We start from the raw sequence: 24735 nt of genomic DNA, 5'->3' as shown, positions 1-24735 counted from the left end.
TGTCATTCAAAACACGTATATGCATAGGGACATGTGAAAAATTCGTTGGGGGTGGTGTGATTGAAACATTTATATACATTTTATTTGTATTTTTCCTGGACCTCTCATTATACAATCCAACTATGTGGCAATTAAGGCATAGAATAATAATCTAGATTTAAGGAGTTTTAAAATCATATCGGAAAGAACTATGAATGTAGCTTCTATAATTTCACATTTTCAGTGATGGTTAAATTTTGAAGGTATGGTTGGCAATGTAAAAATCGACTTGTGCCAATATACATTTTGAAAAGCCTAATATACAGCATTGAAGATTTAAAATGCAGAGATTTTTACAGTAATATCAAGAGAAAACAAATACAACAGAAAGAAAATCAATGATTTGCAGTAGTGAGTAACAATACCATTGTGTACCTGCGATATCAGTTCAAATGTAAGCTATGATATTCAGAGATCAAATTTAGTTATCACTACAATACCGCAATTTAGTAATTTGACCCATTTTATGAATATACTATTATTAAACAGTTTACGCTTTGTAAGATGTCTGACAAGGTGCCTTAGCATAACTCAAAATGGGTACCAAGAAGTCCATAATAATTGTATTGGTCAAACATTTCAATCGCAATTCATCTTATTGAACAAATGTTTAAAGTGCCTTGAACACTTCTCTCTCTCACACACACACACACACACACATACACACAAATCCGTGGCCGGTTGGCCAGGAGATCACCTATGGGATACTATGAACACCAAGAGCCACTCAGTGTAATAGAATTACCAGTGTACATTTGAGTAATTATGCATGCAGCACTCATTCATGCGGTCCAAATCCTGTCCCTGTTTGTACGACAGCCAGAACAAAAGCTCAGCATTTTGCACCACCATGCCAATCCAATTTAGCCCGGTTTAGTAGAATTAGGTGGAAACACGTGTAAACCACTTATCATGGATGATCTGCATCACAATGACTGAATATAGTAAATGGTCATTTATGGACATAAACACAAGCATTATGGATTTTAACATATGGATTCTAAAAAACATCTGGACAAAATACTGTTAGTGAATACATTTACATTATTGTTCAGGGATATTGTCAATGTTATTTCTAAATGTAAGAAACGTTATTAACACATCTCTCATCGTATCGCACTACAGAATAGAGAGCAACAGTTCATCACCCTGATGAAGGTATTTTTTTACTGGAAGCCGTCCATACATCAAACTGGACCGTTTCTAATCCGGAGACAAAAGTTTAACCGTCTGAATATGAATGATAGTGCTGCAAGTGTAGAAAGTTATTCAATTACAATTACAAGATCATTACACGTAAGGCTGGATAATGGATAAAGCCTTCTCTTTCAGCAAGAAGGCAACACACAGCATTGCCGTGAAGAACAGCCTGATTTTAACCTCCACGTTACGCCAGATGATCACTTGATATTTCGCTTCTAAATGTCCTGAACGAAAGGCACGAGCCTGACAACAATTGCAGGGAATCAGAAACCACATACAGTATGATTGATACCGGTGTGACGACAGATCACAGGGGCCTTTTGGTGCTTGCCACTTGCACTTGCTTCTAGCTCGCCGCAAGGTCTGGCACCTGGGTATCCAGCACCTTCTGAGGGTCTGATCCTCTTCCGTACAATACAGACGATGAAAGGGTGTGTGTGTGTCCTCTGTCTCTCCCTCTTTCTCTGTCCCTCCCTCTTTCCCACCCTGCCTCCCACACACACACACACACACACACCCCTCCATGAGATATGGCGGTGTCTAGAATGTCATAGTCATGAATCTCAGTCCTCTTTTACATCCCCTTGACAAACCAACCCAGCTCTCTGTCGCTGGTTGCCACAGCTAGATATGCAGAGCAGATCAGGGTTCCTGTGTGTGGAGTGAAAAAGGAGCTAGAGAGAGAGAGGGAAGGAGAGAGGTGGGAGTGTCCATTGACAGTTCACACTGCCTTCATTTGCATATATTCAAATAAAGCATGAAAACTGTGCATGCAGCAAACAAAGGGAAGCCAATGGGAGGGCTTGTTTCCTGTAGATCCAGAAGTCCACAGCATTCTCAGCAGCATCCTGGGAGGAAGACTGGGATGTAGTGTGGGAACAGACAGGCCTCCAGAACAGTTCCCGGGGAGAGCCACTTGTGGCCCCATGTGAATTACCATTTTATTTGTGTCCAATTCCCAGTCATTTCTGAACACAGATGGCTAATATGGCGGAGGGATTACCATCTGTATCAACGATGATAATGATGAACGTTTTTTCTTCTTTCTTAGGTATCTTTTTCTCACTGACTAATTTTAGTGCTCAAAATGTAATTTGAGAGGCTACAGAGAACGTGCCAGAAATGAGCAATGTTCAAGGGCGTAGGTTTGGTCTCAGCTTTGTTAGGGACACTGCCCCCCCCCCCCTCACCAATAAATACAGAAAATGATGGAGCCTACATCATCTGTACTGAACTTCTGAGCAATGAAATAATGAATTATTTTTGGGCATACCAAATTTATAGCACCTTTTTACTACCTACAAGTATAAGTGTGAATGATAACATTCATGGGTAACATTGTCTAAACATCCCTTAAAAACAGCAATTTAATGCAATCTTTACCAAAATGGACAATTCAACTTCTCACCTGAACCCCTGTTGCTGATTCATCACCAACCTGCTCTACATCTGTAGCTTCAGGGTGCTGGTTTTCCTGCACAGTAATTCATCAATGTAATACAGACACTAACCATGCTTAGTTGACTGCTAACATTGGTCGAAATTACAGGGATAGCCATATTACTATCCAAGGGATTATATAGGCCTACTTATTACCAGTTCATATCGAATAATATAGAGTTGCTAGCCTGCTGGTACTATGCTAAACTAGCACGGTCCCATTATGTGGGTAGGCTAGCTTTATCCTTCTGACTTCAACAAGACCAGCTGCTGTTAACACACTGATCGGAAGATTGCAGACGCTAGGGATAGATTTAAGACAAACAAAAGTTGCATGCTGCTCTACTATACTAACAACTTTCAAAAACATCTTTCCATTTTAGAATGGGTGGCGATGTAAGGCTAGCAGTTAACAACGACCTTCTTGATAGCTAACGTTAGCTAGCGTTACTTACTCTCTGGGTGGGGAAAAACTTCTTATATCCCTCTTTTTTGGGGGTGGCATTTTGATTTTCCTTTCTTCAAAGCACAAAAGGGTCAAAAATGTTAATGCTGAGACCAAAAAAAAATACTAATATGAGGCTTTATTATTTCCTGGCGTATAGCTTACCGTGTCAGACTACTGCCCTCTTTCTGCAAGTCACGATTCACGAAGTTTCTGACTGGAGGCGCATTGGTTGACTTGGAAATGTATTTTTCCCTTTTCTGGGCGACGAACATAGTATAGAATAGATAATAATACGAATGAGTTTTGAAAATATATACGGTGTGAAATATTTTTTTTGAAAATTTACAAAATATTGGTGGGGACAAATGTGTCTTTCCCAAACTTGGTCGTGACTAGTCCCTATCGACCGTGTGCAAACCTACGCCCTTGGCAATGATGAATAGTGAATGCATGATCTATGGATGGGAAATCAAATCTGAACACATTTCCACTGTTATTGACATAAACGGTCCAAAAAGAGAGTCTACAGTGGCTGCTATGGAATATTCTGGTTGCATTGCAAAATGTAAGTCAACACATTGACTAAAAAAGACAAGTATACCGCATGTGCATATAGTATTTGTCAGGAGTAACGTAATACATTTTATGGCGTTGAGATTGTGGCTTTGCAATGCACTTTTTCATTTGTAATTCATATTAGAATTACATGCTGTCCTGCACACATATGTGTTTTCAGGCTGATACATGTGCCAGAAACAGAAAGGGGAGAGGGCAATTAGCAGAAAGTTGAAGTTCAATCAAGATTTTGGATAACAAGAGGACCACTCCCTAAACAAGTGAACACACATGCTAAAACCAGATTTGACTGCCATGAATGGTTAGGTCCCAGATCCTCCTGGATCCTCCGTGCATCATTGGAGGAATACCAACTACTGCTTTAAAGAAATTATCTGATCTGTAATTTCAATGCATGTCCAGGGGTAATAGTGTGTGTGTGTCTCTGTGTGATTGCGTGCGGGTGTGTGTGTGAAATATTGAGATCATGTTTGTGTGTGTGTGTGTATGTGTGAGTTTGAAATAAGAAAAACACTAAGGTCTTAGTTTCCCAAATATTCCCTCTGCACTGGATTAGTGAAGGCTCAACCGCATGTAGGCTAATCTGTCTAACTGAAAATCAAGAAAACAAGTTAATAAACCAGATTGCATATAAACGACACTATCACAATGTTGCTGTAGTAGTCTACAGTCTAATTGACCATCAAAGTGTTAAAAAATCATACCTCTCGTAGTTTAAAGAATTACGACACATTGAGAAGCCTAAAACAGCCCACCAACAACTAAATCGGAGGCATGCATATCTGAGACTTTAATCTTGACAATTAGCATAATTCTGCGCTGTGGGCTTTCAGATGGTAGACCCGCTGTCTTCAAAGCATTCGAAAGGGAGATTATCATTAAGGAGATCCTAAGAAAGGTCTTCAATGGTTTTGAGGAAGCGTGGCATGAAACCTAGACTTGTGGAGAGAGAAAAAAAACGACATTTAGAATGTAGGACACGTGGGAGAGACAGAGAGAGAAAGGAAAGAAAAAGTATTGTCTCTACATGAGTCTTAAAATGTTTAAATAGAAAAAAAAAAATTAATACAGTGATAAACATAGGCTAATCTAATGAATACGTTTTGCTGAATATGTTCTTGTGTCGTTTCAGATTAGGTTGACCAGAAGCGAGGTTTCTGGTTCCATCAACCTTGCAGCTTCAAGCATGAAAACAAGGAACCAATGAAATTGCAGGTTTCACTTATAGCCAATGGAAACGTTGGCTGATGTGCGGTTGTTCGACCCTAAATCCATGCTAGGCTACGGTTTCACATGCCAGCTGACAGCTGTCAAGAATCTCAAGCTACTGTAGGGTACACGAGAGCAAACACATAGTATCAAAAATCAGTTCATTGAAGAAAGATGGTGAGTATGTTCTCTGCGCTTGTTACAAGTGAAATCCGTAGCAGGTCTTGAATCAAATGCTTGCTTCTTAGCATGCTAGCAGTTTGCTAGCATGCTAGCGTTAGAGCTAGCTAGCTAGCCAGCCACAATGAACAAGTTTTCCTTGAGTGCTAGAGTTTAAGTAGCTAGCTGGTGCTCAAGTTGACAGCTCCACTTTGGTAATAAAGGGTCTTTGCTGTATGCATGTATCGAGCTAGTTAGACAAAGTAACATAGACTTGTCGCTTGCATGCTTAACAACAAACTGATAGCTTTCAAGCTGGTATATGACCACTTTATCTGCCATACACGGTTAGCGTCAACCTTCAAGCACTTGCCACTACTAGCCAAAGCTATCTTGGGATCGTTCTTGGTTCCTTGAAAAGTTGAATGACTGACGCAGTTGTGCGTCCCCACCCACAAGCGTACACACAACAGCAGCTGCAGAAAGAGAAATCTAATTTGGCCCAAATATGTCTCTGTTTCTTTTAAAAAGGCGCTGATGGGAATTCAGCTGGTAGTCAGCTTGCTGGCTGCTAGCATAATGCAGAGGATGGCCCCCCATTGCTCTTTTGCACGCTGGCTTCTGTGCAACGGCAGGTATTGAGACACACACAGCCCTTTCAAACCTTGGATCCTGGTTGCTAATACTAAGGAGTCATGTTACATATACGTTTTCCACCCATGTCATCAGATCACTTCACTATTGAAGCGCCCATGCAGTATATCCCACTTTTGACGCAGGTTTCATTCAAAGTAATTCAGTGTGCATCGTCCCTTTCCAGTTTGTTCCGGTTCAAACACCCTTCCGAAGGAGCGCTGTGTGCGTTGGCAGGGAAACAGATGCCAAAGCCCAACAGGAGAGACAGGTGTGAGAGCTGGGGGGAGGGGACGGGGGGTTGACGGGGGGGGGGAAGCTGCTGGGTTCATTCCTCATATCACACTTCATATGTTCACTTTCAGCTGCCAGTGAAGCAGCCCACACGTATACGTTTCAATGCACCGTTTTGTTACGTTTGTCATCCACGATATTTGTGTTGGTGCGAAGACACTTCCTTGTCATATGATAATATCTGCTCGTCCAGGCCACGGCAGTCTCTCGTTTTGACAACCGTAATAAAATATAAAATATATGTAAGGATTTCCTTTTTGTAACAACAGTATCCCTGTTCTTACCAGGAGACAGAATGGGGAAAACAAGCCTCTTACAGTGCCCAAAGACATCGACCTTCACCTGGAAACGGCTCCTGTCAACGTCCTTGACGCGCTTGGTAAACAAACAAAGGAGAGGCAATCTGAACTGACGCTGTGACCTACAATGACCCCCCCCTTAACTGACAGTGTCTGTGTCCCTGTCTGTGTCCCTGTCTGTGTCCCTCTCTGTGTCCCTCTCTGTGTCCCTCTCTGTGTCCCTCTCTGTGTCCCTGTCTGTGTCCCTGTCTTTATCCCTGTCTGTGTCCCTGTCTGTGCTCTCAGTGCTGAGGTTCTTCCTAGAGTACCAGTGGCTGATAGACTTCGCAGTGTACGCCATAGGAGTCTACCTGTTCACCGAGGGCTACTACTGCATGGTGGACGGCAGCAAGGAGGTCAACATCGGGGTCATCTGGTGTGTGCTGACCATCTTCTTTTGTCTGTATCCTACACACCTTAACGGCTACCTGCACCTTGAAACCCACTGGGACTTTATATATATTTCTTATCAAAGATATTGTTTTTCCTGTGTTTTCTACCGTTTCTTATCATGCTGTGCTCTCTAAACTGTGACTGGCAGTCATTTTGGAGGTTCTTCGTTGTCATTTCGGAACCCAGCAAGGAAAATAGACATAGATATGCTGTCAACGCGGTCGTTCTTTAGGAGGGAAACCTGTGACTCGACCTCACCTGATTCCACCAGAACGGCAGTCCCTTCTCCTTAACCCGCCCCCTCCCAGGAAGACCCTCCACACTCTGATGAGTCACTACTTCCGTTCGGACGAGGGCGGCGAGCGCTCCGTGTGCCTGGCATTTGGCTTCCTGTCGCTGCTGGTGGCCATGCTGGTGCTGGTGGTCCGGGAGGACCATCTGGAGTTCGGGCTGGACCCTGGGTTCACCAGCCTCTTCGACAACCTGGAGGTCTTCGCCAAACAGCAGGGCTACGCCGAGTGGTCGTAAGTTGCCTTTCAGAATTTGATTTATTTACTTTTCAGAATACCTATATTTTGGACCTTATACATAGCCTTTTAATGGATTTAATGCCTTTTTATAGATGAAAGATGTGGTTGGCATGTCTTCTAATACTGATTGGTTTTGACTCCCACTCAGAATCCCAGTGACTAAGCTGACGCTGAAGTTTGGTTTGGCTGCCATCTGTGCTTTTATTGGTGCACTGCTGGCCTTCCCTGGACTGCGATTGGCTCAGACCCACCTGGATGCCATCCAGATGAACTCTGATCGCCCACTCATCCAGTAAGATCACTTATAATAATACTAATTGGAAATAATGGTATATGGCAGGTTACAATGTTACTGAGATACCATTGTGATGCCCTAGCTTGTGTCTTTACTGTTTACTGTTGATTGCTGACATGGTGTTTCCTACGTCATGAAGGATTCTGCTGCACACTGGCTTCCTGGCTCCGGTCGTCATAGTGGTCCTGTGGATCAAACCCATCTGTCGTGACTTCCTGGCAAACGCCCCCATGGGGAAGACCTCCGTCACCCTGTGAGTGGGATGTCTCTGATCCCCCGCTACCCTGCTGCCTCACGTTGTAAACAACGTCTTAACATCCTCTTACTCGTGTGTGTGTGTGACTGTGTGTGTGTGTTTGACTGTGTGTGTGTGTTTCTGTTTGTGTGTGTGTGTATCAGCATCCCCAGCGCTGCATTCGACTCTGTGCGTCTGTGGACGGTGGTGGTGCTGTGCGTGTTGAGGCTGGCCCTCACCCGCTACCACCTGCAGGCCTACCTCAACATCTCCCAGAAGTGGGTGGAGCAGATGAAGAAGGAGGCGGGACGCATCGCCGCCATCGACATCCAGAGAAAGGTCCGGAACATGACTTAAGCTTTGAGCTGATTTCTGTCACCGTGTGCAAACTTTGTGAGTTGTTGATGGCTGCGTCTCCGGAGGTACAAATCCAAGCAGAGCAGCTCAACAGAAAGTTTTCAAAGAGACCTTTTTTTAAGTTATTTTGACGTTTTCTGACTGAGGGAGCATCTGTTGTTTTCCCTGCAGGTGACTCGGGTGTTCTGTTACCTGACCGTGGTCACTCTGCAGTACCTGGTGCCCATTCTGCTGGTCCTCTTCTCCACACTGGCCCTCAAGGCTCTAGGTCAGACACACACACACACACAAGACATCCCAACAGCCTGTAATTCACGAAACCACTTTCTCGAAGAAGCCAGCTCACCCATGTCTCATAAACCCCAAGTTAATAATCCAGAAATACTATCTGTCCGTATAGCCTTGGAAAATCGCCGACCGATGCTCAGTCACGCATGGTAATGAACCACAGTTTTCTACCCTGATCATGGCACAAGTGTTTCCGTCATTCTGTGTGTGTGTGTGTGTGTGTGTGTGTGTGTGTGGTCTCCTCTCCTCAGGCGACTTCTCCTGGGGCCTGGGCGAGGACGTCCCCGGGGTGACCCCTGCCATCGTGATCCCCGCCCCCACGCCCGTGCTGCCGGGCCTGGAGGAGGACGAGGAGGGCGTGGAGGACATGGAGGAGGAGGTCCAGGCCACCGTGGCCCACCTGACCGAGGCCTTCGGGGCGCTGCGCGCTCTCCTCACGCCCATCTTCTTCAGGGGCATCTTCGCCTTCCTCACCTGGTGGGTGGCCGCTTGCCAGGTCATCAGCAGCCTCTTTGGCATCTACTTCCACCAGTACCTCATGCAGAACTGAGGGATGAGGTGGAGGAGGATGGGACGGGGGGGTGGAGCAGCTGCTGAAGACTCTTGGAAGAATAAAAAACAACTCACCAACCAGCACAGGCCCTGGACAGATTTCAAATGGCGTGCAGGTTAAAGGTCAAACCGGAAGAGACACGAGGCAGCGTGGGTGAATCGGATGACGCCGTCTCTCGGTTCTATGAGCAGAGAGGTGACCTTAATGACTTTGCTCTTTGCAACCTGGTTTGCAACCGTTTTTCCCCCCTTGTAAGCCCTGATGGTCGGTTTGATCTTGACCAGGGGAGCAGGGTGTCTACCTGTAGCTGGTCATTATAGGAGCGCTGTAACGTGCACTGGGGACTGGTCTCCTGTTAGACGGTGCCTCTGGAAACTTAAACACCAGTGTTAACCTTTTCAGTTGAAACACACACAACACTGAATACTGCAGATAAGACGTCGCTCTAAAGAAGGGCACCTCTATTCTCATCCAGTACTCAATTCAGCCTTTCATTTAGAAGAAGTTTGCGTTTGTTTTTCTCTCTCGTCAGACAAAGGTGTCCTTTATGCCTTGTGTTTGGTGTATTATTGTATCTTCTGTTTGCCGCCTCCTCCGCCCTGATTGCAGTGAAGCGAGCGGAACAGAGCTCCAGCAGAGCCAGATGTTCACACATGAATTGAACCGAGCCCTGACCTCACAGTCCTGCATCATTTATCCTCATCTGACTCCGAAGCACGGATGAGGAGTTATGGGATTTACGTGTTGAAAGCGTTCAGTTAAAAAAAAAAATTAAGTGCCTGGGAACTCAGGGATTATGAGTCGATGCTAAAATATCAATTTTCTTGCAGTGTTTTGGGGTTTAGACTTGAGTAGAAACTGCAGTTGTTGCTTAGGCCGCTTTATGTGGTTTTGGCCAGACAGGATTTTCAAACCATTCTCAAATGAGCCCTAGTTACTGTATGGTTTTGTTAACATTTAGTTAGAAAGCCATTTTTATTTGCTGCCAAAAAATCATGTTAAAATTAGGTGTCATTCTAAACAAGTCTTGCTTTGACTTTTGTGTCAACGGTGTGTTTTGTATTTATTTATTTATTTCCCATTGCCACTAATGACTTCTTTATTTGAAATGTTTGAGGATTATATCTGTATTGTAAGTTAGGGGGTTCCTTTGTGGAACAAGAGTGGGATTTGTCGTCATTTCAGTAATTTCATGTTGTGAGGTTTGTGTGAAGATCCAGGTCGAAAAAAGAGTTTGAATGCATGGTGTGATATTTTTAGTTTAGTAAAACGTTTGATTCTTGTGTGTCCTAGATCAAACTGAAATTGAATCCTTTAAATTAAAAACATTTGTTTGACATTTTAATGCATCAGTAAGTAAACTGCATTTGATTCTTACATTTGATTGTGCTTCATTTTATTCTTTTTTTTAATCCCAGCCTCTACTTTTCTCACAGTCTTGCACCGTTGAAGATCAAGGATGATAAAACAAAACGCTTCCCCTTTCATTGTCGGTTCTCTATTGGACCAAAGAGGTCATGTGTGACAGTGGTGTGTCTAGACAATGACATCGCTCCGTCACCTCTGTCCCCAAAGCTCATGTGGGCTGTGTCATGATTAGTCATAATGAGCCCAGAAGCTGCTGAACAACCAGACTCAGACACCGAGAACAGAAAAAGGGGATTTTGTTCATGTGTTTAGTCACCAGGTACCTATTTAATGTGCTGCTATATACATCCCTTTGACCTTTTTAGGAACAATACCAACAACCGAAAAAAAGATTATATTAAAGATTTTTGAATTACAGATATCAAAAATGTTTTATGTACAATGTAAAAGCCAGTAAAGAATCTGTCTACGATTTGACTGTGATATAAGGTTCTTTGAAACGTACATCAGTCTCTTTCTTCCCTCTGGTCTCAGTCACCGTTAGACTGGGGCCTGTGGAGCGCTCGTCTGAGAGCTGACATGATTAATTGGTGATATTATTCGACATCCACATCCAGTCAAAACTCCACAAAGACCATTTGATTTAGGTTGGGGTGGCCCTGTGTCGTGTGCCTCAGTGGAGGATCTGCCCCTGTTCCTGAAGGTGTGGAAGCCAGCCCTAACCGACGCCTTCACACCAACCTCAACGTTCTGTAGCTAGACAAACACTGCAATACATTTTCCGTGGCATTGAGATAATGTTTCGTTTTATGACTCGGACTTACACATTATGACGTGTGGGTACATTTTAGGGTTCTTTGTTTTACTGTTACTGAAAGAAACTTTAATGGATGGCGAAGCTTTAAGAGCAGTGATTCAGACTTGTCTTCTGCAGAATGCATTATCTCTCTCCTCTCCCACACACCATTTTCTTTCCTTGTGTAAAGCACAAATACTGTTTCACACCCATCCTCCAGTCTAGACTGTGTTTTATTCTCCCGCCATGCTCAGATCTGAGCTGGGAGAGAGTCTGGCTTAATGAACTGGAAGGTGACAGGGTTGACATATCTATATAATCACGTTAATTATGTGCATCTGTTTGGAGGCCCCTGCGCCAGCAGCATTCGTAGCTGTTGCTATAGGGACGGCAGGCAGGCGGGCTGGCCGCTGGAAGATCCAGACAAGGCCCGCAGCCTGGGCCTTCTCTCTGGGGAGGAGACCAGACATGACCCCTGTTACTCTCTTTTCATTTAGGCAGGAAAGAGGGGTGTTCTGGCCAGTGTGGGAGGGGAAAATTCCGGCCAATTTCAATCCGTGTTTTTGAAAGAAATGGCGGAGAGAGAGAAACGCCTCACGTGGTTTCAGAAAGACCTTCGAGCCGCCTTGCTGTAGACCGTGCTCTCCAGCTGTGACAGGGAGCCATTTGCAGCTGCATATGTTTTTTTGAAGATTTTTACAGAAAAGGTTCTATGGCTTTTAAGTGTTCCATTCTTCTCTCCCCACGCGCAGTGGGAAGGTGCCGGTAAGTGGTTGGAAAGGGAAGGCGACATGATAATGAGTGAATGGATGGATGTGTTCAAAGGAGGGAACATGAATGAGGCTAAATAAACAGACACATAACATATACCGTTAGATAGATGCATTGGCAGACAGCATTTTAGCTGTCCACAGATAAAAGGAAACATTGAGGATTCTCTATCCTGTATATATTTTTTTCTTCATATAATGACACTGAATTAGATGCTCAGACCTCAGTGGGAACCAGGACGACAAATTCATGCCCAAATCAAATCATCCTTTCAAAAGCAGTACTGTCATTAGAGACAGGCTACATTGATTACACCAATGATGGACAAATTGCCTACTTCATAAATTATGTGTGCAACTACCAGTTACCATTCACTTTTTGTTCAAAATGTACATCTGTATTTCAGCATGATACATATAAACTGATTATTTTTCAAGCTTCATAAAACCACATGGCAGCTATAGAGCCACGGTCTGGATATTACATGTCTGATGTGTTCTAATTACGCAATCAGCTGGATTCCATCACAGTTCACTGCTGAACTTGACACTTGTCACAGAAAGTTAGAGAATGAATGACCCACAGCAATGGCTAAATTATTCCTAAACTATTTGACGACTCTTGCAGAATTGATAGTGTAAGACATACTGACCTCTTGTGGTCTAAAGAGTAACGAAACAGAGAAGAGGAACATAAATAAGGAGAAACAACTAATATTGCCAAATAAAGCTCATTTTAATACATATTTCTCAGCCAAATTATAAACACAAAAGAATGCATGACACAAAATCATGGCTAAAATCCAGTGCACGAAACATAAACAAAAGATTACCGCAGCACCTACGACATATGTTTTTTTTTTTTAAGCAACAACATATTTGAAACAAGTTCATGTACTTTATGTAGCCTGTTTAAAGAACAACATATCATTGTTATTCATGACACTTTATTTAAATTTCATGTAAAACAACTCAGAGATCTATTCAAGAGCATGAATGAATAACAGCAGGTAGGCGCCACACTAATCAAACGCACAGCCTTTTCATCCCTCACCAAGCATGATAAACCGATAGGGCTTTCTTTCAGGCATACAAACTAGAGCACTAGAGCAGTGGTTCTCAAAGTGGGGTCCCGTGATTTTTTTTCTCCATCAATTATAACATTTTAAAATTGTGCTGTATCATTAAAAAGTTAAAAAATATATAATAATCTACAGATGGGGACCATTTGCACCAATAAAACAAGAATATTGTGTCCAGTTAAGAGCACAAAGGGCGAAGGCTGATTGGGTGTTATGATTATGGGGAGGTCCTTGGAAAATGTTCACCCCTGTAAGGAGTCCCTGGCCCCATAAGGTTTGATAACCCCTGCTCTAGAGTATTATATGCTTTGGCATGTTTATGACATTGTGTATCAATTAAGAAAGACAATACCAACAAGGTAGTACTAACACAACTGTGACAGTGTTTAAGTAGATAAAGCACACATGACATTCCGTCCTTAGCCTTTGGTCTCTGATTGAAGTGATTGTGTTCCGCAGAGACATAAAGAAAACGTTCAGTACAGAAAGTATCGAATGCTAAACGCCAAAAAAAAAAAACTTTGCTCTCTACTATCTCAGTTTCAAACAGAACCCGTCGAAAGAATCGAAGGGTCCAAATCCCTGAGAAAGCCTTCGTGTGAAGCAGGTTTCAGTATTGAGGCCTCCTGGGGAAGCTGCGACCGAATGAACGATCCCTAATCACTCTCCTGTGAGACGCCCACTTCATTGATTTTTGGGCTAAAGGCTAAAGCATTAAAGTTATATATGTACAGTAACTGGGCCTCAGAGTGTGACAGACTGCTCTGGAGCTGAAGCCACAGCACATGGCTAAATGAATCAGATTATTCTGCCCACAAGCAAGGGGCTCTCTCTTGGATCAAACCAAGGCTGACTCGGCCCATCTGCACAGACAGGTACAGTCCCCCCGGGGAAAAGTAGGGTTGGTATTTACACGTGACAAAATGTCATCATAGGAGAGAGATGCAGAGGCACACCTTCATCACAAAGGGGAGACCAGCTCTTAGGGAAGGGGGTCTCTCTGTAGGAGTGTTGGGATGAGGAAGCCCTCCTCTTCCTCCCCCTGGCTGTGTGGGGGAGCCACGTGATTGGCTGGGCTGGTGGATTGTGGGTGTCAGTGGTTGGTTGGTTGGCAGCGGGTGTGGGTTGCGCCAGGCACGTGGTGTTGGTACGGCCCCGCCGGCTATCTCTGCCACCCATCGCTGATCTCTAATTGCCTCAGTGGCAGCCCCCCTTTCGCCTCCACGGTGTGCTGGGCAGGGGGGTAGCCCCCCTTGGAGAAGTCCTCCAGCTCATTGGCTGGATAAGGCTCCAGGGGGGAGTGGTGGGTGGAATCAGGGTTGCTCATTGGAGAACGCTGCGTCAGGTGGTGCCGGGGGGGGGACGCTGGGGAGCAGATGTGCTCGGGCGAGGCCCGTTCGGATTTGATGGTGAGGTTGAGGGAGGGGTGAGGTGGAGGGGTGGGGGTCTGGGAGGGGAAGGAGCACCCTCTGCTGGACATTCTGTGATCAGCAAGTGAACAGGGACAGAGCATGTTATATATTTCAGATGGCGGGTAGAGAGAGAGAAAAACTGAGAGAAATAGAGAGAGTGAAAAATGAAAAAGAAAGAAGGAGAAAGAGTGAGTAAAAGAAAAAGAAAGAGAGAAATAGGAAGAGAGAAATATCGCAATAGAGAGAGAGTGAGAGAGAGAGAGAGAGAGAGAGAGAGAGAGAGAGAGAGAGAGAGAGAGAGAGAGAGAGAGAGAGAGAGAGAGAGAAAATATATATCGCAATAGAGAGAGAGTAAGTGAGAGCGAGAGCGAGAAAGACTGCAGGAGAGGTACCCACAGGAAGAGGGATGGTCCACACGGGGACCTGAGGCTGTATCTTACGTTGGGCTGAGGTGAGCTCCGTGCTGATCCTGGAGCTGCTGGGTCGACTGCCAGGGGTTGGCTGGGTTCCGCTGTAAGAAACCTGCAGGACTGTACTCTGGAAGTACAGGAGAAGCCTCCTTTATGACCCGTTCCACCATAAAACAACACGACTGTGACTGTTTAGCGGCACGATTTAAATGTTTTATTCCCAAATACTAAACTTAAACATTTTCACAGGGGAGTAGCAGATGTAAAATCTTTGTTTATTTAGTGGGGAGTCAGGTGGCTGAGCGGTTAGGGAATCGGGCTAGTTATCAGACAGTTGCCGGTTCGATTCCTGGCCGTGCAAAATGAGGTTGTGTCCTTGGGCAAGGCACTTCACCCTACTTGCCTCAGGGGAATGTCCCTGTACTTACTGTAAGTCGCTCTGGATAAGTGCGTCTGCTAAATGACTAAAATGTACACGTCATGTAACGTAATCCTTAGTGATACAGCCTCTTTAGCGACACCTGCTGGTGGAAAACTATTAGAACGACCATCATCCACGGCCCCTCCAGTGGACTTACCTGGGGGTCCGGAGGAGGGCAGGTTGTATCCCAGGTTGTGTCCCAGCAGGCCTGCCTTGCCCATGGTCACCATGGGACTCCCTGGGTGCATGCTCTGGTAAAGCAGGCCTCTCTGCTCAGGGCAAAGAGGATCACATCCAGTCAAATCACATCAGTTTACTTTCAAAAATAATAACAGGTTATAGCATGCTTACGATGAGTTATAAATCCGATCGAGTTGAGTAGACGTATTCTCATATGTCTATGAAGTTATGTTGATCTGGTTTACATCTGTGACCCCCCCCCCCCCCCCCCCCCCTCATCCCCCCTCTTCCTTGCTGCTCATCGGGTGAGAGTCTGCAAGTATTTGAGCTGAACTATAAGATTGGAGTTTAACTGTGTGCGGTACAGTAGTTCCTTACAGCGGTGCTGAGGTTGGTACGGGAGGTCATCATCCCGGGGTGGGTCTCTCCCCTCCGGTTCTCACTACCCAGATTCAGCGGGGGCAAACTCTTCATCTCCAAGGCCCGACTCAGGTTGCCATGGGAGAACATCGAGTAGCCAATACCTAGCCAGGAGAAGCAGGAAGTGATATTCAAGTTGTTACTCGCAACTCAGAATTTATTCACACTATCGCTCGCTCGCTCTCTCTCTCTCTCTCTCTCTCTCTCTCTCTCTCTCTCTCTCTCTCTCTCTCTGTCTTTCTCTCTCCTTCTCTCTCTCTCTCTCTCTGTCTTTCTCTCTCCTTCTCTCTCTCTCTCTCTCTCTCTCTCTCTCTCTCTCTCTCTCTCTGTCTTTCTCTCTCTCTCTCTCTCTCTCTCTCTCTCTCTCTCTCTCTCTCTCTCTCTCTCTCTCTCTCTCTCTCTCTCTCTGTTAAGCAAGCTTTTTCCTGTGAGCTCATCTGAGTACCAGAAGAAGGCAGATTCCACTCTAGATGCGGGGAACTGCACACGCTGTGCTATAAGTACACAGCAAGGTAATTCATGTGAATGTGCACTAATAGCTACAGGGTGTGAGGGAAGAGGCGACGCTGACCAGCAGCTGTCAAATATTCTGCATAGAAACCATAGAGCCGTCTCTAGCCCCTGTTTCACTGAGGGGGCAAGTTTCAGTCTCACACACACACACACACACACAGATAAGTACAGCCACACACACCCTCACTCTCTTCCTGTGTGTTCCCACAGCTGGCTGCGTACCACTGAGACAGGCCTACAGTCATGCACACGTCCATGGCAGACACACACTCTCCCTGGCTAGTCGGGGCCTTCAGTGGAAGCTCTGCCACTGCTGTAGCTAAGGTACGGAGGGTACATGGACCAGAATGTTCAGGGGTGTGGGACAACAGGTTAACCAATCCCTTAAATGGTTGTTTAGTACAGAGGGAAACATTCTAGAGAAATACCCCATATGACTACAGTTACCAAGATAAACCATAACTGGACAGTAATTCAAAATTAACTTACAGACAGAAGGGAAAAGACATTATAGAATATATATATATATAATATATATTTTAATATCTATTTGATATCTACATAGTTTAGCTCTTTAGTATATTGTTTAGTTCTTTAGTATTCGACAAATTTTATTTATAAATGTTTTATTTTATTAAGATCCGTATATGTCTCTTGTATGCACCTCCCTGCCACAGTAAATTCTGTGTTTGTGTAAACTTACATGGCAATAAAGACCAATTCTGATTCTGATTCTGAATGAAGCTACAGAATGATTTAGCCCGGTATACGGAGGGCAGTCATGGAGGGCAGTCATAGAGGTGCTGTCATAGAGGTGCTGTCATAGAGGTGCTGTCATAGAGGTGCTGTCATGGAGGGCAGTCATAGAGGTGCTGTCATGGAGGTGCTGTCATGGAGGGCAGTCATAGAGGTGCTGTCATGGAGGTTCTGTCATGGAGGTGCTGTCATGGAGGTTCTGTCATGGAGGTGCTGTCATGGAGGTGCTGTCATAGAGGTGCTGTCATAGAGGTGCTGTCATGGAGGTGCTGTCATAGAGGTGCTGTCATAGAGGTGCTGTCATGGAGGTGCTGTCATGGAGGTGCAGTCATAGAGGTGCTGTCATAGAGGTGCTGTCATGGAGGTGCTGTCATGGAGGTGCTGTCATAGAGGTGCTGTCAAAGAGGTGCTGTCATAGAGGTGCTGTCATAGAGGTGCTGTCATAGAGGTGCTGTCATGGAGGGCTGTCATGGAGGTGCTGTCATAGAGGTACTGTCATGGAGGTGCTGTCATAGAGGTGCTGTCATGGAGGTGCTGTCATAGAGGTGCTGTCATAGAGGTGCTGTCATGGAAGTGCTGTCATAGAGGTGCTGTCATGGAGGTGCTGTCATAGAGGTGCTGTCATGGAGGTGCTGTCATGGAGGTGCTGTCATAGAGGTGCTGTCATGGAGGGCGGTCATAGAGGTGCTATCATAGAGGTGCTGTCATGCGAGGGCCCTATTCACACACCTGAGTGTGGTGACATGAAGGCAGCGTGAGCGTGTGGGCTGGGGGGGCCGGCTGACCCCGGCCTGGGGCCCAGGGGCTTGAAGGCCTGGGGTCTGTGGGCGGCCAACCCGGGGTTGGAGGAGTTGGAGAAGCCGTTCTCACAGCCTGCAGACACCAAGTACTGGGCCTCTGGGGAGAGGAGGGAGGGAGCCTGAGGGGGAACACAGAACATTGTCGTCGCTTACTTCCCTGAGGGATCAGGTACAGTTTGAAATATAATTCAGTTGCAGACAGATGATCAGTAATGCTGTCGACAAAAGATACGCATTTAATAAGACTTGAATCCTGGCTAAACAAGAAACACTGCACAGCTCGATAATATATATAATTTTTTTGGAAATGAGGTCAACTTAATCGTCAAAGCGTCTGTTCCTCTATTACAGTAAATACCCCCTTTGTCTAAAATATTATCTAACACACACACACACAAAAAAAAACATTTCCCTCCGAAAATGAGTCACAATTTTCCACTTTTCACCATGAATCAATGGCCAGTTTGGGCCCACTCACAGCTCTGACCTCGGTGTGCGATCTGAAGAACAAGAGAAGAGGTGTTACTAACGTAGTAGCGCTGCCTGGCAACGGAGAGATCCATGCCCTCGCTGAGGGGAAGCTTGTCTGCCCCCTCCTGGACGCTCTCCTCCGTCTCCAGCTCGGCCGCGTCCAGACCCAGGCCCTTCCTGCGCAGGGTCTGCACCCGACAGGGACAGATAACACACGGGTCACACACGCGCACGGCGACAGACACGCACGGCAGAAAACACAACCGGACGGAGAGAGACAGGAAAGGAGAGAGAGGGAAAGAGAGAGCGAGAGAGACAGAGAGAGAGAGCGAGAGAGAGAGAGAGAGAGACAGAGAGAGAGAGAGAGAGAGACACACACAGAGAGAGAGAGACAGAGAGAGAGAGAGAGAGAGAGAGAGAGAGAGAGAGAGAGAGAGAGAGAGAGAGAGAGAGAGAGAGAGAGAGAGAGAGAGGAAGGGAGAACGTGAGAAAGGGAAACAGAGAGATGTAGAAAAGGAGAGGAAGAGAGACAGAGACGAAGCTTTACATTTTAAACGAGAGAAAGAGAGAGAAAGAGAGAGAAAGAGAGAGAGAAGAGAGAGAGAGAGAAAGAGAGAGAAAGACAGAGAAAGACAGAGAAAGACAGACAAAGAGAGAGAGAAAGAGAGAGAAAGAGAAAGACAGTAAGAGAGAAAGAGAGCGAAAGAAGGAAATAGAAAAAATAGTAAATACACAGATATACAAATGGAAACGAAGCCATGCTGTATAACACAGCTCTCTCTCTCTCTTTTTCTCTCTTTTTTTTCTCTCTTTTTCTCTCTCTTTTTCTTTGTCTCTCTCTCTCTCTCTCTCTCTCTCACTCTCTCTCTCTCTGTCTCTGCCTCTGTCTTTGTCTCTCTCTGTCTCTGTCTCTCTCTCTTAGAGCTCTGCACACCTCCAGGATGTCCGTGTTGGTCCTGCTCTCGTGGGGCTCGCTGTACTCCGTGTACTTGAGCAGCACCTTGTCCATGTCCGTGCTGGCGTACTGGAACAGGCGGTTGGTGCTGTTGAAGATGATGAGTGCGATCTCGCAGTCGCACAGCACACTCAGCTCATAGGCCTTCTTCATCAAACCAAACTTACGCTTGGTGAATGTCACCTGAGAGGAGGAATTAGACGACATTTAGAGATTCTATTGGAGTCTATTAAGACATGAGCGTTGCATTGGCATCAGGTGAGGTACTTATACCTGGCGATTTCTCTGGTCCAGAATACGAGAGATCTGGATCTTCTTTCGGCCCATGGTCTTGTGCTACGGCTCCAAACACGTGGTCGAACCTGCAAAACAAAACAAAAGATTTTAAGATCCTCGTAGCTGAGATGTCCTGTTTGAAATCATCCCACAAATGCATGTCATGTAAAGTGTACAATTTACCTCTAGAATTATGTGAACTGGTATATTTCAGAGTTTAAAAAAAAAGAAATATAATATGTTCTATGTTTTTTTTTGTCCTCGTTGCATTAATATCATCCAGAAAATGTAATAGTTGAAGTGACTGCCTTAATCGCAATACAAAGAGGAAAGACTGTTGGTGAAAATTGTACAGTGCACGGCTCTTAACCTTTGTATGATACTGATGGGAAAGTCATCTTCCGTTTTCTTTAAGTGACCTCGGTCCCACCCTTCCCCCCTCATGATGGCGTCCTGTTTATTTATATCACTATTAGGCGATGGGGGCTAAAGTTAGACTGTGCTCACTGTCCGCACTGACACCCCCCTCAGTCTGGGTTACCCCAAGAACAGCTCTACGAACTGAGGGAGGGAGGGAGACAAATAGAGAAAAGAGAGAGCGGTATTGAAAAAGAGAGAGAGTGAGAGAACTGAGACAGACAGACACTGAGAGAGAGAGAAAGAGAGAGAGAGAGAGAGAGAGTGAGAGAGAGAGAGAGAGAGAGAGAGAGAGAGAGAGAGAGAGAGAGTGAGAGAGAGAGAGAGAGAGAGAGAGAGAGAGAGAGAGAGAGAGAGTGGACAGGGTTAAAAATAACACATCTCCCTTTCATGGTGAAAGCCAGCGGAAGAAAAATAGTGTGTTTGAAAGAAGGGAAAGTTAGCTTTAAACCACCCCCTCCTCTCCCAGGTTCTGGTAGGCTGGAAAAAGAGGTGTATGGACAAGCTCAGGATTCAAGATGTCTGCTTCCCCGATAAAATAGAGGGGGCAAGGCACAGGACTAGGATCATCATACAGGAAAGATGATTTGATTGAACTGGGATTCAGAACAGGAGTTATAGTGAATGAGCTTGTGATTCTCAACCCTAACCCCCAAAAACTCTGACCTCGATACAGGGCTGCAATTCCAGCTATTGATCTCTCTCTTCGTGAGCTTGCACATTGTAGTGAAGAGAACCTACATGTCCATCTCCAACACGCTGCAGCCACATCACTGCAGCCACGTCACTGCAGCCACCTCACTGCAGCCACCTCACTGCAGCCACATCACTGCAGCCACATCACTGCAGCCACGTCATTGCAGCCACCTCACTGCAGCCACGTCACTGCAGCCACCTCACTGCAGCTACCTCACTGCAGCCACGTCACTGCAGCCACATCACTGTAGCCACATCACTGCAGTCACATCACTGTAGCCACATCACTGCAGCCACCTCACTGCAGCCACGTCACTGCAGCCACGTCACTGCAGCCACATCACTGCAGCCACATCACTGCAGCGGTTGTTCCGCAGCATCGCCAGCCTCGACAGGCCTTCTCCCTGCTATGCTCAGGGACGTGACCATCCTGAACCATCGCATTCTCCTGTGTCTTTCTCTGCTGGTGCAAAGCCCTGGGCTTCCCCTGGTTTTTTCCCTCATACTGGACATGTGACCTGATCTAAATTTGGAGCCCGGTCCTCTGAATGGCGAACGGATATGATGAGGTGTTCCCACGACCCCCTCAGTGCCCGCTGCCCCCCCCAAAGCCCACGCTTGGCACACAGGCATTTGGGGCATTTCTGAGGAATCCACCTCTCGACCTCCATCATTACCTTATAAAGCGCTGTGTTCACTGCAGTGATGGCGTTTGCGGGACAGGATATTGTACACGCACGCCTCGCGCTGTCAGAAGGTTTTTAACTATACTTGTCAACGACATCTCATATTTGGCGCCTTACACAGCACTCAATGAGTTACAATTCAAACTCACATTAATGGCAATTGATTTGGATTCAAACTGGGATCATTTTATACATTGTTTTGGACCCAATCGTCCTTCAAATTAAGAAAGTGTACAAGTAAAATGAAGTTTATGGTTTAACAGGTTATGGTTTAACAGTTTAAAGTTTGATTGACTCATAGACTGTACTAAAACAGAGTATATTCAGCTAGCGTGCCGAGAATAAAGGCAAGTGGGGAGATGTGAGGTTTGGGGGGCCCAAGATCTTTATCAGAATGTTCCTGTCACTCAGATAATAACCAACTCACCACAGACAAACCAGTCACTCTCAGGGGGCCAGTGTGTCCTCCACTCTAACAGCAAGGATAAGGTGGCCTCGTTGTGGTTGTGGAGCTCTTTCAAACCTTCTCCACAGAGCTGGTACACAGAGAACACTCACTCCTCGTATCATATCATTATGGGATGTAGTGAGGTCTTATAAGACAGTGGCACTGACAGTTGAGGTTTTTAAGGTTGTAGCTGCGTTTTACATACGGGAGTCCAGTGAAATGGACTCCCGTATTTTGTGAAATGTGAAAATGTGTCTCAAGTCAGGGGGAGAAAAGTCAGGCCTTCCAAAAATAAACTCAGAATCCTTGATTAATGTAAACGCTGCTTGATCGACGCTCTAAAATAAGGATAGCCCCTGGGGAGAGAACTCTGTAATAGTGCAATCATTGCACACACTCGGCCACCCTAGGGCTGTCAACTCCTGGGGAGAGCCCAGCTTCCTCTGACGCCTTCCCAGAGGTCAGACAATGGAAAAGACCGAACACACACACACACAAACATGGCAGGCATCTTACTGTAACCCAGGCCCACTCTCTCATAGACAAACTCCCCCCTGGGGGTTGGGGACCAGACTAATTGCTGGATGTCTCACAGGGACAACACAGCGTGAAATCCAACAACAAACAGCTTTGTCCTTCACGAACCATGTTGATGTTATAAAATCATGGCATCAACAACATCTTGATGTGAATGGCGTCGACCCTGACACAGAGGTAATACCTCTAACTATTGCATTTATTTAATAAGTAGTTCATGTAAAATGTTTGCTTTGTGTCATTTGCACTTTTGCACGTCCCTCAGGATAGAAGCGTCTGTTAAACAAACACACGTAAAATGAACGATACGGTTTTGCCGTCCAACCCACAAATAGATTTTGATTTGCGAATTGTTGCCCTGAGTAGAAGGCAAGGCACAGTTTGTACACTCGAGTATAATGGCGCTCATACGAAACCATGCAGTAGAGTTGATAACACGTGAAAAAAACTCCCAGGGGTGTGTTTCTCATGTCAGTCATTCCGTCTCAATGGCAAGATGAGAAAATGGGCCTAAAACCGTTGCCTGAAATTGAAAGTTGGATTCCTTTTTGCATATCCTTGACTCGCAAGAAAAACCCAAAGTCAAGACGAACACTCTGAAGGGTGTAATGAATGACTTGTATACCCGTAATCTGTAACTTTGGATGATAGAAGGGGAAGTGTTGTTGTTTAGCAACACTACAAAGTTGACACTTAATTTGTCACTGAATCTTTCATGCTATCTGTGGCAGGCGGTAGCGTTTGTAGGGAAACTATAACTGAGCTGTGAAACCTTAATATGTCTTCATTTCTAATGCATGTGGGCTTCTTTACTCCAGGTCCTTGCACTGGCTAGGCATTTGCAAAGCGGAGGTGAATAAATATGTTGCTTATTTTAACAGGAGTTAATCGAATTGGCTGGATATTTCTGATAGGGTGAGAATAGATAGGGTGGAGGCTGGATTCAGGACATCTGATCGTTTTAAAAAGGTCATCGGATTTTTGAAGACCAGAGATAGTCAAGACCTTGGTATGATGGCTGGCCTCAGAAGAGATGCTTGATTTAAAGTTTCTTCAACTTTAGGAGGATTGTGAAGTTATGAATAGAAAAATACATCACAGGCTAAGAATCAAATACAATTGATGGTATTAATAAGGCCTCAATTTCATGACTCTGTCTTTTGAGTATTTGTCCTTAACTGGTTGTGTTGTGGGGAATCACAATTTGAATATTAACTAGTTTAAAATGACTGCTGAGCTCTACTGACAGCATAATGATGTGAATTACAAATGGCTCCTCAACAACTCAATAATTAATTGAATCTATCGGTCAGTATATCAGTCTCATTGAAGCAAAACATTCTCCAAATAGGCTACTTTTTTTTCAGCGACATCTCTTTCAGACTTTGAAAACAACTGGAACTTGAGAACAAAATACTTAATACTATAGCTTATGATTTGATCCGTTAAAAAAAGGCCCGTACAGTATCAGTACGACTAACTTCCCAAATCTGTAAAGATACACGAGGACAAGCTTCAGCACTAAAAATAAAACATCTGTGACTGTCCTTGCTAAGAATAAGTGGGCCAAAGACTTCAAAATAATTACTAATTTACTGACGTCATTCAAAATACTCGAGTTAATTTTAGACTGGTCTGTCCCTAAGTTACCAAGCATCCCATCTAATTTGGGGGGGCTGTTTGTCTCCGTAAAGGCGAAATAACATAGATAGGCCACACCACGTTAATAACATGTTACCCTCGTTCGGTTTTCAAATGTTAGAAAGACGGCGAAGAATTAATGTGATGAGACCACAGGATTTCATCAAAGGAAAACAAAAATTAATCTCATGCTCACCTGTTGTCTAATGTTTCTCCGGTTTCTTTCCTCCCTTGACTTCAGCGTTTGAGACGGGTATTACAAATATGGCAACTGATACAGTTAATATGATATATTATGTTTTAAATCAGGGTGCGTTGTCGCTGTCTCTAGAGTAAATCTTGCCAGCCTTGGTTTAGAGAGACGTCCACCTGATGCTGGAAGCTGATTCAGGACCGCTGCCTCCAACCGCGCTCAACATCACCAGCAGCAGCTGGCTTCAGCCCACCTCTAAATTAGCATAAACCGCCCTCTCACCGGTGCTATTGGTTTACAGCGACGACACAGTCATCCGCCTCCGTGCCAGCGATAATTTCAGGAGACAACGCTCCACAAGTAGGCTACCATTCAATGAAGTCTGTCACAACAGTACCTTTAAATAGCGATATGCAACACTTATATGTTCGTTCCTTAGTTTGTTATTGTTAGATCTGCATTTACTGTAGGCTAGATGGCAAGGCAATTGCAGTAGG

At 45.1% G+C, this 24735-nt stretch overlaps 2 protein-coding genes across 5 annotated transcripts; one reads left to right on the top strand and one right to left on the bottom strand.

The window, feature by feature from the left end:
• The first annotated feature begins 4922 nt into the window (after positions 1-4922).
• tmem161a (transmembrane protein 161A) lies at positions 4923-10367 on the top strand. 4 transcript variants are annotated; one of them, XM_047028271.1, is made up of 12 exons: positions 4925-5092; positions 5606-5709; positions 5895-5978; positions 6289-6380; positions 6586-6742; positions 7041-7256; positions 7411-7554; positions 7697-7810; positions 7957-8131; positions 8321-8417; positions 8550-8586; positions 8689-10367. In XM_047028271.1, exons 1-12 carry the CDS (start codon positions 5090-5092, stop codon positions 9032-9034), a joined length of 1569 nt encoding a protein of 522 aa, XP_046884227.1. In that variant the 5' UTR covers positions 4925-5089; the 3' UTR covers positions 9035-10367. The 4 variants fall into 4 exon arrangements, with proteins under 4 accessions (XP_046884226.1, XP_046884227.1, XP_046884228.1 ...); XM_047028270.1 differs by having other exon boundaries at positions 4923-5092; positions 8321-8586; XM_047028272.1 differs by lacking the exon at positions 8550-8586 and having other exon boundaries at positions 4926-5092.
• Positions 10368-12641: 2274 nt separating this feature from the next.
• On the bottom strand, positions 12642-24446 carry mef2b (myocyte enhancer factor 2b). The gene is made up of 9 exons (XM_047027609.1): positions 24242-24446; positions 19618-19706; positions 19324-19527; positions 18449-18577; positions 17848-18037; positions 15808-15953; positions 15407-15518; positions 14859-14955; positions 12642-14487 (listed from the first exon to the last, which is right to left on the bottom strand). The coding sequence occupies exons 2-9, from the start codon at positions 19669-19671 to the stop codon at positions 14169-14171; spliced, it is 1251 nt and encodes a 416-aa protein (XP_046883565.1). The 5' UTR covers positions 19672-19706; positions 24242-24446; the 3' UTR covers positions 12642-14168.
• Between the last annotated feature and the right edge of the window lie 289 nt (positions 24447-24735).

Source organism: Hypomesus transpacificus, chromosome 10 (assembly GCF_021917145.1).
Source record: "Hypomesus transpacificus isolate Combined female chromosome 10, fHypTra1, whole genome shotgun sequence".
Classification (NCBI taxonomy): domain Eukaryota; kingdom Metazoa; phylum Chordata; class Actinopteri; order Osmeriformes; family Osmeridae; genus Hypomesus; species Hypomesus transpacificus.
The sequence above is the reverse complement of the archived record's forward strand: the minus strand, read 5'-3'. Positions and strand labels throughout refer to the sequence as shown.

What these genes read in the sequence shown, in the direction of transcription:
- mef2b (XM_047027609.1), bottom strand. Translation starts at nt 19,671, where the DNA reads ATGGGCCGAAAGAAGATCCAGATCTCTCGTATTCTGGACCAGAGAAAT. An exon ending in CCAACACGGACATCCTGGAG is followed by an intron (nt 18,578 to 19,323) that starts GTGTGCAGAGCT and finishes TGTCGGGTGCAG; the next exon opens with ACCCTGCGCAGGAAGGGCCT. An exon ending in GGAGCTCACCTCAGCCCAAC is followed by an intron (nt 14,488 to 14,858) that starts GTAAGATACAGC and finishes TGCTGATCACAG; the next exon opens with AATGTCCAGCAGAGGGTGCT.
- tmem161a (XM_047028270.1), top strand. An exon ending in TGGCTTCTGTGCAACGGCAG is followed by an intron (nt 5,710 to 5,894) that starts GTATTGAGACAC and finishes GTCCCTTTCCAG; the next exon opens with TTTGTTCCGGTTCAAACACC. An exon ending in GGGAAGACCTCCGTCACCCT is followed by an intron (nt 7,811 to 7,956) that starts GTGAGTGGGATG and finishes TGTGTGTATCAG; the next exon opens with CATCCCCAGCGCTGCATTCG.